General features: G+C 44.7%; 1 protein-coding gene across 1 annotated transcript; it reads left to right on the forward strand.

The window, feature by feature from the left end:
• The first annotated feature begins 1,000 nt into the window (after window positions 1–1,000).
• Lrriq4 (leucine rich repeats and IQ motif containing 4) lies at window positions 1,001–14,531 on the forward strand. Its single transcript, XM_051185710.1, has 6 exons — window positions 1,001–1,189; window positions 3,498–4,604; window positions 7,736–7,909; window positions 9,735–9,873; window positions 10,553–10,749; window positions 14,357–14,531. Exons 1-6 carry the CDS (start codon window positions 1,001–1,003, stop codon window positions 14,507–14,509), a joined length of 1,959 nt encoding a protein of 652 aa, XP_051041667.1. The 3' UTR covers window positions 14,510–14,531.
• Window positions 14,532–15,284: the final 753 nt, after the last annotated feature.

The following is a 15,284-nucleotide window of genomic DNA, read 5'->3' on the forward strand; positions in this document are numbered from 1 at the left end:
ATATCAGGATGGTATCTATGTGGATGGATGTACATACATACTGAATCCCATCACCCATTTTAGGAAACTTTTAGCCATTTAAATAATGTAGCACAATATTTTCCAAGATGATCAGAGATCCCTTCCCCTCCCCACCTCCATCCCCCTCCCCCAGCATGAGTTTTATCTGTCATATACTTTTGAGAAGCTCTGAATTAAATGAAGCTAAACAGAGACCTACCTGAGTCACTTTTCTCAGGTGCAGGAAGACTCATTGAATTACCTAGAGGAGATGGGATCAGATTGCCGCATTTCTGAGATTTTTATGGTACATCATCTGCTGAGTGCAGTATTAGCATCCAGGAAACATCATCCTTTGGTGGTTCCTAAAGGGACACCAGAGCTCCCTCCCACTGCGCTACTTTCCTGCCTCAGGCTACTAACATCATGAGATGGAACACCAGTGCTTTTGGTGTCTGCCCCTACAAGTGCCAGGGAGCAGAGACAGGATTGAATCTCAAATCTGTACTTTCTTCAGAGACCCAGTGACCTGAGAAGGCAGCAGCCACACAGCCAGGGATCAGGGGTAGGTACAAACTGCCTTATTCTCACCTACAGGGAGCAGGGCTAGAGCAGTCAGGTGGTCAGCCCCGCCCAGTCCTGCTCCATCAGGCTCCACCCTTCCCGAAAGCCATAGAGTCAGCGTCCCTCCCTTTATCATCCAATTTCCCTTAATCGTTTTCTCCAGCCCCACAACACACACTTTAAAACAAACATCCCAAACCAAAGTCGTGGTCGGTGCCAGGCAAACTCCCAGCCACTGGGTACACCCCTAGCCTTATGCTTAATTTGTTAAATTTATAAACGCAACATACTCAAAGTGCATGTGAAGTATGGTATGTATAAATAAAGATGTCACGATGAAACCCCTTCTATGTGCTAACTTAAAATTAAAAAAAAAAAAAGGCGAAGAGGTTAAAAGAAAAGAAAATGTGGATGATCTAGAAGTAGGAACTCAGAAATGTCTCAGGAGCTTGTCTGGGATGGTTTCCTGGGGCTTCCACAAATTCGGGGATGCAGAAGAGCCCCGAGGATACCTTCCCCATACTGTAAGAGCGAAGCTGCAGGCACTAAACCGCCACACTCTCCTCACAAAGCCAGGTACATCTGTGGTAGTCAAGAGTTTTCCCCTTACCCCAAGCTTCTGCAAGTATGATCCGATGCCCTTGGCTTGGTCTGGGGCTGCAGGGCCAGGCACCCCTCACCCAGCTCACCTTGCTGGTCTGGACCTCTGAAGAGGAAGGTTGTGCTTGGGCTTTCTCTATAGACTGTTCCTCACAAGGCAGAAACCAGGCCAGCAACCCGAGTTGCTCCCATGGCAACCACAGAACTTCCTCCAGAAGGAAGGGGGAAGAGGCGGGGCCACAGTTGAGAGGCAGGACACCCTGTAATCCACAGGCAGTGATCCCTCACCTTACAATTACCCACTCTGGCTTATAGACACTGAGAGGGGACCTTCGAGCGTTGGGAGACTAGCCTGCTGGGCTAGAGAATAGGGCTACAAATCCTGGTGACCCAGCCTTTCTCCCCCAAAAGGACATGGAAGGCTAAATTCGGAATCTGATGGTAGAACCTCCAAGTGTGAAGGGCATGGGCCTGAAGTAGTTTAAAGACCTTTGTGAAGGAGTGAAACCCTCTGGAAGGGTTCCCTGGAGAAGGCGACTTCTGGACTAGTCTGAGATAGCCCAACCCAGGACCAATCTGCAGAGGCACAGGAGTGTGGAGGCAGACAAGGCATACCCACGGAGAATCTGAGCATCTTCTTTATAGTAAGGCTGTGAAGGGATGGGGCAGGACGCTAGTGACCCCCAGGTGCAGATTACAGACCCACCAATGGAGGGTGAATTTGGAGGACCTAGCCTGGAATCAGGGCCTGAAATAGCCTCTGGACCCTAAGAGAGGCAATAAGGACTCAGCTAGAGTTGGAGACCAGGGATTCTAAGGAGTATTATAGAGTGGCATGGTCAGAATATAGTATTGGATATGGGAGTAAGGACAGGGGGAAAGAGGCTGGTTGGGGTTGGAGGATTCCTGAACTGGACAGATTGCTTGAGGGTGAGAGTGGATGAAGGCCAGCAAGCTAAAAATAGTTACAAGCTAAAGAACAGCCTTTGTGGAGGCACATGCAATTAATCCCAGCACTTGGGAGGCAGAGGCAGGTAGATCTGTGAGTTCGAGGTCAGCATGGTCTACAAAGCAAGTTCCAGGACAGGCTCCAAAACAATACAGAGAAACCCTGGCTTGAAAAACAAAAACAAACAAGCAAAAAAAGAAGGTGGAGGAAAGAGAAGCAAGGTTGGAGATGCTGCTGGGTGTGTATGTGTGTGTGTATGTATGTATGTGTGTGTGTGATGTGTATATATGTGTGTATGCATGTGTGTGTGTATATCTCCAAGGGAGCAAGCAACACAGAAAGAATGAGACCAAGACTCTCCTGGTGAAGCCTGCACCTTCCTCAAAGACATCTTGGCAATATCTAGTGGGAACTGACCTAGCACTTGAGAGTACTCCAGACTGGAGGAGCTGCCCCTCTTGACACACATATTACTATTACAAACTGTGGGGGTTTTTTTGGGGGGGCAGGTGCTCATGTCTCAGGTATCGTTTGTTCTTTTGTTTGGTTTTTGGTTTACCTAGGGAAAGCTGGCTTCTCTGTCTACTAGCCTCACCAGGCAGGAGGGGTCCTTCCCATTGGCTCCCACTTATGGAGAAAAAGTGGCTGACCACTAGATTTTCAGTCCTTATCCTGCTTGCAGATAACAAGTCTAGTGACTTTATGAAAACATATAAAATATAAATTTTCCCAATATTTTCTGGAGGTTATGGTAAGAACAATGACCTTTTGAAAACTTACACAATTCATTTGAGACTAAATCAAATTAAGCATCTGACAAGTTAATTTGTTTGTTTGTTTTTCCTGTTGTTTTGAGACAGGGTCTCACTGTGTAGCTCTGGCTGTCCTGGAACTCACTAGGTAGCCCAGGTTGGTCTGAAACTCACAAAGATCCACATGCCTCTGGGATTAAAGGTGTGCACCACTGTGCCCAGCTTTGAAAGGTTTTTAAAAACCATGCCTATGTTGGATCGGGGGAGGTATGTACATATGAGCACAGGTGCTCGAAGAAGACAGAAGACAGTGTGGGGTTCCTCTGGAGAGGAGTTACAGGCTTGAGCTTCCAGATTGGGTGCTTCGACACCAACTGAGTTCCTCTGTCAAAGCAGCACGTGCTTTTAAAGGCTGGTCCCTTTCTTTAGCTCCCAAACAAGTGGTTTAAAAAAAAATTAAATTAGGCAATCTGTGTTAACACACGTGCACAAAATTACTAGATAGAGGTGTTTACACTTTAACTCTTACCCTAATATGAAATGCAAAAAATATAAATTTTATGTTGCAAAATAATTTCAGTCATCTAACCATTTGTCCGTAATCATCATCGCCCCTGTGTTCCATTTTTAAGTCTGGTTGTCAGGGAATTCTGATTTTTTTTTTTCTCTCCCCTTTATACCATTTCAGATTTGGGATCATGGAACTTTTCGTGAAAATCGTGTCAAAGGAAGTAATGAAGGCAGATCATTTACCCAAGGTTGTTCAGAGAAGTGAACCCCAGCGAGTCACTGACAGAACGTTTTTCATTGATGGTTCCAACCAGGGTTTGAAAACTATCCCGTCAGACATTTTGGCATTAAAAGAATTAGAAGAACTGCATCTGGAGAACAACCAGATTGCTGAAATTCCCCCGGACATTCAGCACTTAAAGAATGTCAGGGTCCTCTACCTGTACAAGAACAACCTGCAGTGTCTGTGTCCAGAGCTGGCGTCGATGATCAGCCTGGAGTCGCTAGACCTGAGCAGCAATCCGCTGCTCTATTCCTCGCTGCCGGTACTCAGCTGCCTCCGCACCCTCCGGGAGCTGCGGCTCTACCACACCGGCCTGAAAGAGGTTCCCACTGTGATCTGCAAATCCCTGCACCACCTGGAGCTGTTCGGACTGTCCGGGAACCACCTGGAATCGCTGCCCAGGGAAATCGTGAACCAGACCAAGCTCAGGGAGATCTACCTGAAACAGAATCAGTTCTCGGTTTTCCCTTGCGACCTCTGTGCCCTCTTCAGCCTGGAGGTGATCGATCTGGACCACAACAAGCTGAAGGCCATCCCGGAAGAAATCGGGCAGCTGGTGAAGCTGCAGAAGTTGTACTTGGCGGCTAACTACCTGCCCCTTCTACCGGAGTCTCTGAGCCAGTGCAGCAAGCTGTCGGTGCTGGATTTGACCCACAACCTCCTCCACTCCCTCCCGCCAACCCTGGAAGTTCTCACAGAGCTCAGGGAGGTCGGGCTGAGCGAGAACCGCCTGGAGAAGGTGCCGCGCCTCCTGTGCCGCTGGACGTCGCTGCAGCTGTTGTACCTGCGTAACACCTGCCTGCGCGGGTTGCGGCGCTCCTTCAAGCGCCTGGTTAACTTGCGCTTCCTGGATCTCAGTCAGAACCACATAGACCACTTCCCGGGGCAGATCTGCGCGCTCAGGAACCTGGAGATCCTGGCGCTGGACGATAACAAAGTGGGACAGGTACTGCTTCCCTTCCTGGCTGTCACTCTGCTCTACCTTCCCTTGATGGGACGCTATGTCCAGCCACTATGTCGAACCCGCTACCGGAAAAAACAAACAACAGGGTTATCAAAGATGTCCCACAAGGTGGCACTTTAATTCTTCTTTTCCAAAGAGTAGCAATTCTTACTTCCATCTAATGTTCAGTTAGGAAGGACTTAGGCCGCTGTCACTGGGGTGTTATCATTCGCAAGGACACAGGAGATAAAACCAGAACTAAGAGCTATTTTAAGAGGCAGGGTGCACCAAGATTCCAATCCACGGTTTGGACTCCAGGGTCTCTCCTCATAACACACACCACCCGACAGTTTCCGTAAGACATAGGCTTTACGCCATTCCTCGGAATACTAAGGCCATTAACTTTCCATTCATGGGGCACTGAAGAACAGGTTTTTTGCTTGCTTCCTTTTTTTTTTTTTTTTTTTTTTTTTTTTCTGGAGAAACTGCCCCCGCATGGGTGCCGGATGCACTTTAGAAATGCCCGCCATAGTGTTGTTGAGCATCTGAATAATGGCAGACCATTAGAATGTCAGTGGGGCGAAGGCAGATAAGCTGCAGAATCCTCATGCGATAGGCACACAATGTGGGCTAACAGGCTGTATGTACCAGTGTGGAGACAACTCAAAGCATGATGCTGATTGAATTGGGATGGGGGAACCCCAATAAAACAATATATTTGTTGTTAAGCCACACAAAATCACAAATATAGAGGCCGGTGACATGGCCCACTGGGCAAAAGTGCTTGCTGCCAAGCCTGGAAACTTGAGTTTGATACTGGGGAGGCAGGGGGACATTGTGGAAGGACAGATCTGACTTCTGCAAGTTGTCCTTTGACCTCCACCCTCACTATGAAGTATACAGGCCCACACAAATAAAGAAACAATTTTTAATATTACACATATAAATAAACACACAATATACCACCCATTTAATGAATAACAATAAAAGTATAAAAAAGCAATAAAAATATGATTTGTAAGGGAAGTCACCAAGTTCCCAGAGTGTCTACCTTTGGGAGGAGGGATCTAGAAAGGTATTAAGCTCAGTGCTTGCCTGGCAGGTGGAAGTTCCTAGTCCAGTCACCAGGGCCATAAATAAGCACAATAAAATAAGGGGTATGAGATAGGAAAACTGCCTGGAAGCTAATGGGTAGCTAGCTGGGAATACACAATACAGTGAAAACAAGAGACTGCCTCAGAGACAAGATGGACGGTGAGAACTGACTTCCGAAAACTGCCCTCTGAACTCCATGAACATGTACTGGTTGTGCTCCAAACACTGGGCGGGGGGTGGGGTGGGGGGTGGAGTAGGAGTGGGATGGGGGGGTATCCATGGGGGGGGACAGCACAGAGTCAGAAAGAAACAGAGACAGATGGGGGGGGGGAGAAATTCCTTCCAGGGGAGAAAGTGTTTCATTTAACAGTTTCATCCAAGTGTTTCATTAACTCAAAATAAAATGTATGTAGGAAGATTTGCAAGTTTGCTCTCTGTTGGTGATAAACACCATGATCAAACACAACTAGAGGAAGGAAGGGTTATTTCATCTCACTCTCGGTGGTCAGCCCATCCCTGTTAACATGAATTGAAGAAACAAAATATGAGGTCTTGAAAATCAGGGGCAAGGCTGGAGGCTTGTGAACATTCAATGTACTTTGAAAATGAAAAGCTATACCAGTGTGTTAAGTAAGCAACAGTGTGAGTAGAATTATCAGGCTGTATTGCTGGATTAGGCTGGTCTTTTCCTGTCATTTTTCCATTTTATTGAATGCAGGTGCCTGGTGTTGAAGGGGAGCCAAGGGCTTCAGGAAGGATTTTTAAATAGCTAAGACTCAAATTCAATTTCTCTGCAGATCAACTTGGTCTGATTTTTAAAGTCAATAAATAAACTGGGTTTGATGATCTATATTCCTAATCCCGGGTCTTGGAAACAGAGGCAGGAGAATCAGAAGTCTGAGGTCACCTGCAGCTACATAACAAGTTCCAGACCAACCTAGGCTACATGAGCTCAGAGGAACTTGAAAGTTTTCTTTTTTCTATATGGGCTTTGTAGCATAAGTTTTTAGACTTTTATTAATTTCTCCCATTTCAGTACCATTGCCCAGTGATGCGCTATAGAAAGGCACAGCGAGGGTCCTGTGGTCTCACCAGAGTGGGAAGGAGGGCAGCACAGGCTGGGGAGAAGGTAAGAGGAAGACAGGGAAACGAGGAAGGATTTCCCACCAGGAATAAGTCAGACAAAGGAGTGTGCAAGTTAACAGCAATGGGAGGCATCCTTATTGCAGTTAGAGTAAGATTTTTCCATGAGAGCCTAGAGGACCAGAGTGAGAGAGGAGTATACCAACAGTGATGCAGCTTAGTAAGGATTTCCACTCAAGGTGATTTCCTAAGGATTTCTGTTCTGTCTGTCTGAGAGGTGGTGAGGAAAAGAGGGTGGCATGGTTGGTTAGCTAGCAGCATATTTAGCCAGTGTTAGAGGGTTAAAACACAGAATCTGCTTAAAGCTTTCCTTTGAAGTATGGCAGTCTCTAAAATACCCACCTAACTTCCAAATAAGGTGTTCAAAAGAAGGCAAAACATGGCATGACAGATCCCAGGGTCTACAGGAAGCATCCTAATTAGAAACACTCTGAACATACGCTTGCTTCCAGTTGCCTTCAAAAGCAGTTTCAAACTGTCAGGTGAAAGACCTTGGGAGCTAAAAACCAGGTGTCACAAACTGTATCCATTCCAGGAAATAAATGTATTACAAATATTATATTCCATGTAATCACAGTGTTCTTTCTTTCAACAGTATCAAGCAAACATTTATGGCAAATTATATAATACATGTAAACGTATAAGGAAGTTGTCCATCTCTAGGAGACACTAAGCAACTCTATGCTTTGTTTAACAACTTGTTTCAACGCCAAAAGTTCGACTTTAAAATTCTCACCACAGAGCCAGTTAAATTTAGCCCTGGTGCTTTGTATACAGTTTTGGTGACACTAATGTCAGTATTGATAACCCATTGCCACCAGACAACCCAAACAACTTACTTTTGAGTGTTTGAAAACAACCTCAACCCTAATGTTATCTTTTTGTTATACTTCTAGTTACCATCAACCATGGGCTCACTTATGAAACTGAAGGTACTTGGACTCACAGGGAATGACTTTTCATCCTTCCCGGAGGAAATCTTTTCCTTAGTGTCTCTGGAGAAATTATACATTGGACAAGACGAGGGATGCAAGATTTCCTATGTGCCAGAAAACATCAAAAAATTGCGGGTAAGCCCTCCCAACAGACAGGCAAAAAGCACATGCTGCCCTCCCCCACAACCTAATGCTGAGAGAACACAAGGCAATGTTTCCCACGCTGCAGAAACCATGCATCTGTACTAGATTTTCAGTCCCAAACAGTGGGTTTCACACGATGAGGCTCTCATTGTTAATGAATAAGTTCTACAACACTCTACTGTGATTGTTATTCACTATGTCTTGTAATGATTCTTTTTCTGTCCCACCAGTAAGCTCCCAAATAACACCACGGGAATTTATTAATTATGAAAGCTCAGCCTATAAGCTTAGGCTTGTTTCTAATTAGTTCTTATAACTCAAACTAACTCATTTATATTAATCTGTGGCTCATGGCAGTTAAATCTCATCTGTGTCTCCTGATGACCCTGCCTTTCTTCTTCCCAGAGTCCTCTCAGTCCATGAAGTGCCACCTAACCTCTTCCTGCCTAGCTGTTGGCCATTCAGCTCTTTATTAAATCAATTAGAAGGCACCTTGGCAAAGACACATCTTCACAGTGTAAACAAATACAGTGTGTCAGGGCTCAGAGGGATAGATAGTTCCACTTCATCTTGACATAGGTTAGAGAGTCCAAGCTTGTTTTCAGTCTTTCAAGGGCAAACAACAGAATGTTTGGCTAAGAAGTAACTAATGGATGTTATTTTAACAACAGAACATTTAGCCTAAGAGTGTGGCTACTGGATGTTTTGTTCCTTAAGAGATGTTTTGAGTGTTCTTTATATCATGGAAAAGAAATCTTTTGCCCTCCCCTTTGGCTTGGGATATAATAAAAAGACTTTGAAAAGTAAACTTGGGGTGGATTCAGTATTCACTGGAATGCCCTCCCGAGTCTATCCTGTGTCTCTTTCTTTTCTTTAGTATCTTTAATTTTCTACCTGCCATTTCTCAATCCATACCCTTCCCTCCAAAAAAGAATCGGACATATAAGCTGAGCAAGACCAGGCTGCTGTAGTCTCCTGGACATAGGACACTACAACAATGTCTTTTTAAAAGAGATATCTTTTATTTATTCTCTGACAACTTCATATACATATGTAATGCATCTTGATCCTAGCCACCCTAATGTCCCTGCTTATAACCCCAAGATCCTCCCCAAAACATCTGCCTCTCTCTTAGTTAGGGTTCACCATTAAAAACAGTGAGGTCAGGATCTATGCAGGGTAGGAACCTGGAGGCAGGAGCTGATGCAGAGGTCATAGAGGGGTGCTGCTTACTGGTTGCTCCCCATGACATGCCCAACCTGCTTTCTTAAGAGAACCCAGGACCACCAGCCCAGGAATGGCACCATCCACAATGGGCTGGGCCTTCTACTGTCAATCACTAATTAATAAAATTCCTTATAGATGGATCTCATTCAGGTTCCCTCCTTTCAATAACTCCAGCTTATATGAAGTTGGCATAAAACTAGCCAGCACACCCTCCAACCTTCATGTTCATTCATGGCATGAGTGGCTTTGTGTATGGCAGCAGGAATATGTGTCAAAGGTTCCTTAATCTTGGCAGACGAGGAAACAGAGCAAGCTAGACCAAAGCTGTGGCAAGTATGACCTCCCATGGCCTGTATCTAGTGGTAGGCTTCTGCCAGCCAGGCCTTCTTCTTAAAGGCCCTACCAGCTTTAAGAAGCACCACAAATTAGGGAATAAGCACTAAAAACAAGAAACAAACATGTTTCTCCCATTGTTCCAAGGCATGATTTCCCTGCTGCACATGAATGGACACTCACAGGTAGGTCTGGTTATTGTAATTCACTTATTAAGATGAATGTTCTCACCACACAACTCTCATGTTAATGGCAGAATCTTAAAGAACTATATATAGAAAACAACCTCCTTGAGCAGCTGCCTACATCCTTGGGGTTAATGCCAAACCTGGAAGTTCTCGATTGTCGGCATAATCTTCTTAAGCAACTCCCAGATGCCATTTGCCATACTCAAGGTGAGAAACTTCTAGATCCACTACCCAGCAGAATGAGACCCACATTGCCCATGAAAGGCTTCCTTGCCTTAAGAAAGACCAATTTCAGAGTTTGTAGAGCTGTCCTGTACCATCACCAACTGACAGGCTCTCTGTAACACAAGGGTGCCTCTATATTTGTGTAGCTAAGCCTTGCAAAGGCAGTTTATAATTTGAAAGAAAAAGAGAAGAAAACAGTGGTTGCTAAAATAAATTAGCACACATACATACTTTCATTACATCACCATCAGCAGTAGCTGACTGAACACATAAAATGGTAGCAATCAGAGTTGGGGTCCTGATGTAAATGTTTATCCAGATCACTAAGCCCCTTGACAAAAAGGAAAATTATTGACCCGGAATGATGAAATCAGCAAAGAGGATTTTTAGAATTGCATGACTGACTTGCACTAAACACTCAAGTATTGTTTGGCTGAGTCACTCCCTATCCATATGGCCATTGGCCATTTAGTTTTTGCTGAGTATCTCTTTATCCTGCAGAAGAGCAGACGCAGAAAGACATTTGATTAGATGGTATTAGAAGCCATTGGTCTGGTGCCCCGCTCTGCTCTGCCGCAGCTGCTTGGCAATGGATTTCACCTGGGTGGGTTTAGACAGAGATCCTAAGCTGAATCAACCAATTAAATGTAAGTCTTTGCAGAGTTGAGAGAGTTGCTGCTGGAGGACAATTTACTCACGCGCCTCCCGGAAGACCTTGACCACCTGATAAATCTTAAGGTCCTAACACTGATGAACAACCCCATGGAAGACCCTCCAATGGAAGTGTGTGCCCAAGGCAATGACGCCATATGGAAATACCTGAGGGAAAACAGAATTAGGAAAATAATGGCCACAAAGGTACACTCAGCACAGATTCTTTCTTTTTCATTTAAACAATATGGTTCTTAGACAATGCATCCGATGATACTCGTCTTTCATTCCCCTCACCCCTGCTTGCAGATCTCTCCCAACCTATCCCCCCTCCCACCTTCACGTCTGTCCTCTCTATGCCTGACCCCTTTAATGACTCTCCGAGGTCAGTTAATACTGCTTGCCTGCTCATGGGTGTGGGGCAGACCCTGGAGTGTGGGATACCTTCCAGAAGCCACGCCCGAAAGAAAATTGATCCCTCCCAGGAGTCCCCAACTTCCAATAACCCCTCAACTAGGGGTAGGGCCTCATGAGCCCCTCCCTGTCTATGCTGGATTGTTGGTGGCCTGATCTTGCACAGGTCTTGTGCAGGCAACCATAGCTGCCGAGTTCATGAGAGTGATGGCCTTGTCCTGTTTAGAAGGTGACCCACCCTCTTGGGCTCTTCTATTCTATCAAATATCCTCTTCAGTGATGTTTTCTGAGCTCAGGGACTGAGCACTCAACAGTCACTTGTTCTCAACTCTTTGACCAGTTCTGATTCTCTGCATTGACTGCTACCCACTGCTGTAGAGGCTTTTCCAAAAAAGTCTGGGTGCAACACTAGCCCATAGATAATAGCCCATTTCCCCTTCCACCGAGTGTGTCTGGGCATTGAACTTGGGTTGTCAAAGTTGGTGACAAGTGTCTTTATTCAATGAACCTTCTCAATAACACACTTATTTTACTGGAGTGAAGAAAAAAATCTTGTATTAACAGAACCAGTGAGATGAGGTTAAGACATCAGGGGTCTAGGGACCAGGATCCTGCCATGAGTGAGGATCAAATGGGGGACAGCCAGAGTTGATGGCACATGCCTTTAATCTCTGAGAGTTCAAGGCCAGCCTGGTCTACAAAGCTAGTTCCAAGACAGGTTCCAAAGCAATACAGAGAAAGCCTGTCTTGAAAAACAAACAAACAAACAGGGGTCATAGGACAGCCTTGAGATCTGGCTCTTGGCCAATGACCCCATGAGACATATGACCCCCAGACAGGCAGGAATATGGGGAACATGTCCTCTTCAGTTAGCATTCTCTACTCTTCAACCAGTCTGAGCCAACATCGTCTCATACCCAAATGATATGTTAGTTCCCAGCTGTCACCCTGCTTCTACACTTGCCTCCTCACAGGGTGACTTTCCGCTTGGGAGTCATGTGTGAGTGGGCCTCACTAGTCTCTGGTGAAATGGACAAGCCTTTGTTCTATCCGGAAGAACAGTCATATCCCAAGTCTACTAGTTCAAACAGCTGCCCACTTACACTAAACACTAATACTTCATTTTCTTTGTCAAAATTAAACTAAACCCATCACCATACACTTTAATAAATCAAAACAATCCCTAAGCTGCAACCTAAAGAAGGGAAGTAAAGTAAGGTACATTTTTTTTTGTTCAAATATCTTTTCAAGGTGCACAATGATTGCGCTAGGATGAAAGCTGTCTTTTTATTGCTTATTTCCTAAAAGCATTTTGAAAGTTCATGTGCCCTTCCTGCATATTTTAAAAATGGATATCCAAATATTCTTGCCAGAAAATTGAAACAATTACAAAGGACTCCATTTCCAGAGCATTTGAAATATAGTTCACTATTTTAAATGTGTCTAATGGAATTTCAATGCCACAACAATACCAGTATCAATATCTATTCATAAAAAGCCTGTCTTTCATAGGTAGAAAATTTGTACTATTCTTTTCTTTCTTGGATATGGACTACATGTTTTCACAGATCTTACACAAGACAGTGTGTGTGTTTTAATATCTTTTGAACATTTTGATTTGGCTGTTGTTTTCTGACTGATGGTCCCATCTGTTCAGAGATGATGCTCCCAGACAGACGATAGCCTCTTCTTCCTTTCACTCTCTGCTAAAGTACTCTCTTCTCAGAGCTTCTTCCCTGAGTTTCCAACATGAGATCCTGCCTCCTCATTAGCTTTATCACCAGAACTTAACTCATTTACCCCAGGCAATGTTCTAGACACTAGGGATGCATCAGTGATCAAAATAGACAAGTATTTCTGTTTGCTTATTGCTTAAAAGTTAGTGGGATTACATTAAGTAAGCATGAAAAGTAAAACCAAGTTTTGTACATGTATCTTTTTGTTGTTGTTTTGTTTTGAGATGGGGTTTCTTTGTATAGAACTTGCTCTGTAGATCAGGCTGGCCTGCAACTCACAGAGATTGCCTGCCTCTGCCTGCTGGTGCTAGGATTGTTAGTGCATCTTATATCAGTTCTTGAGAGGCAGAGCCCAGTGGATTTCTGAGTCCCAGGCCACCCTGATCTACATAGTGAGTGCCAGGCTAGCCAGGAATAACTAGTGAGATCTTATCTTAGGTAATGAGTATTATATGAAAAAAAAAAATCAAGGTAAAGGAAACTGAAATTGCTAGAAGAGTATTGTATTTATTCAGGGTGAGTGGGTGTGTGTGTGTGTGTGAAGGCACATGGGTGCCACAACTCAAGAGTGAAGGTCAGAGGGAAGGTGAGAGCGAGAGGCATAGTCTTCCCCAGGGAAGAGCATACCAATTAGTTACCCAGTACATTTACGAATATCTATGTATATGCATTTGCATATGTGCACATCACAACAATTAGTGAAAAAAGAAGCCATTCATTTGACAAAGAGCAAGGGTTAGGAGAGAATAGTTAAGAGAATCAAGAAATGAGATTTCAGGGTCAAGTCAGATTGAGCCTTGGAGCCATGCTGAGGAGTTGGACTTTAGTTTAGAGAGAAATGAGGAGCCAATCATTGGAGAGTCTGAGCAGAGTGTGCCATGAGAGGACAGGTGCTCCCAAGTAGGTGGGCAGCAACAGAGTCTGGGGACCAGGGGAAGGGGCTGATTTTTAGTAGAAGCCAAGGCAATCCTTTAACGAGAGGCAGGCAGAGAGTGCATACTCAATTTCTCTCAACTGTCCACACTATATGCTGCCATTCACCATTGCTCTTGTCATCATTTGCAAACTCACACATTTACTTATTTATTTTAAGGCAAAGTCTCATGTAGCTCAAGCCAGCAGGACACTCAATATATAGCCAAGGATATCCTTGAACTTCAGATCCTCTTATGTCTATCTCCTAAATGCTGTGATTTCAGGCATGGGCCACCAAACCAACTTATGTGGCATTGGGTATCAGCCCTAGTACTTCACGCATACTTGGGTCAGCCCTCTACCAGCTGAGCTCCATTCTACCTCAAGCCCACAGTCATGCACTGAGTGCCGCTCCCACTACTGCGTATGGCTTCAGAATCTATGGCCCTCTCCCTGATTACCTTGAGACAAGGTCTTTTGCCCAACTGAAGGATACCATTTCAGCTAGCCTAGCCTAGCCTAGTGAGCTCTCAGGATCCGCCTGCTTTCGATGTACAATGCTGGGTTTACCGGTGTGTTACATGTAAGGTGTTGGGGGTCTGAACTCAGGTTCTTATCCTTGGACAGCCAGTGCTCTTATCTCCTGCATCTCTCCAGCCTTTCAGCATGTTTTAGAGAAGTAAGCCTCACCCAGACCATAGCAATTGTGACTCCAGCTAACACTATGTTTGGGTCTATCTTGCTTTCAGATTCAGGCATGGTGGCGTGGAACCATGGTGCGGAAAGGATTTGGGTCTTTTGAAGAGCTACTAAAAGCCCGAAAAAAAGGGAAAAACTCCCCAAAAGATAAGAAAGGAAAGAAGGCTGCAAAAGGGAAACCTGCAAAAGGGAATAAGAAATAATCGTGGAAATGAATGAGTGAAGAGAAAGACCACTGATGGAGCAGGAAGGCAAATGTCTAGGGAGACAACAGCCACACTGAAAATAGTCACTAAAATTAGGTTATTTGCAATAATAAAAGAGTCTTAATTTTACCAAAATGTTTATGGGAAGAAGGAGGTAACCTGGTGACTGCTTCAAAACAGCATGGTAGAGGAGAAAGGGGATGGGTTTAGATGTAGCAGGACAGGACCCGCTGACCGGCTGTGAATGGATTACTGCAGAAGCAGAGCATGCGCGCGCGCGGGGTGTGTGTGTGTGTGTGTGTGTGTGTGTGTGTGTGGTGTGTGTGTGTGGTCCCTACATTCTTTTGTCTACAAAAGAAACATTTGGGGAAGTCATGGATTTTCAAGAAGTTCTGGGGAAATATACAAGGATGTCCAAGCACCTCCCACCTATACTGACAGTTCATACAGTGTGAGTATGAGTAGAAAACTGACGGTTTAATCAACAGCACTTACTCAGATTCCTTCAGTTATGTGTGCATTGTATAGTTCAATGAAACTGTGTCTCACATAGCTTTCTACAAATCAAAGACAGGCTGCTCTTCACAAGTTTCCATTGTGACATTCTTTGTTGTCACACCACTGTGTACCAAATCCTAACTTATCCTCCATTTCCCATCAAATGACGTGTACCTGCAATTTCTTTAAAACGTTTCATTCTCTCTCTCTCTCTCTCTCTCTCTGTGTGTGTGTGTGTGTGTGTGTGCATGAGTCTGCCACAGCACACATAAGG

The sequence above is a fragment of the Phodopus roborovskii genome, unplaced genomic scaffold (genome assembly GCF_943737965.1).
Source record: "Phodopus roborovskii unplaced genomic scaffold, PHOROB, whole genome shotgun sequence".
Classification (NCBI taxonomy): domain Eukaryota; kingdom Metazoa; phylum Chordata; class Mammalia; order Rodentia; family Cricetidae; genus Phodopus; species Phodopus roborovskii.

Coding starts and splice junctions, on each gene's coding strand:
- Lrriq4 (XM_051185710.1), top strand. CDS start 1,001: ATGTCTCAGGAGCTTGTCTGGGATGGTTTCCTGGGGCTTCCACAAATT. Junction 9,874..10,552: donor TGCCATTTGCCATACTCAAG/GTGAGAAACTTC, acceptor AAGTCTTTGCAG/AGTTGAGAGAGTTGCTGCTG. Junction 10,750..14,356: donor GGAAAATAATGGCCACAAAG/GTACACTCAGCA, acceptor TCTTGCTTTCAG/ATTCAGGCATGGTGGCGTGG.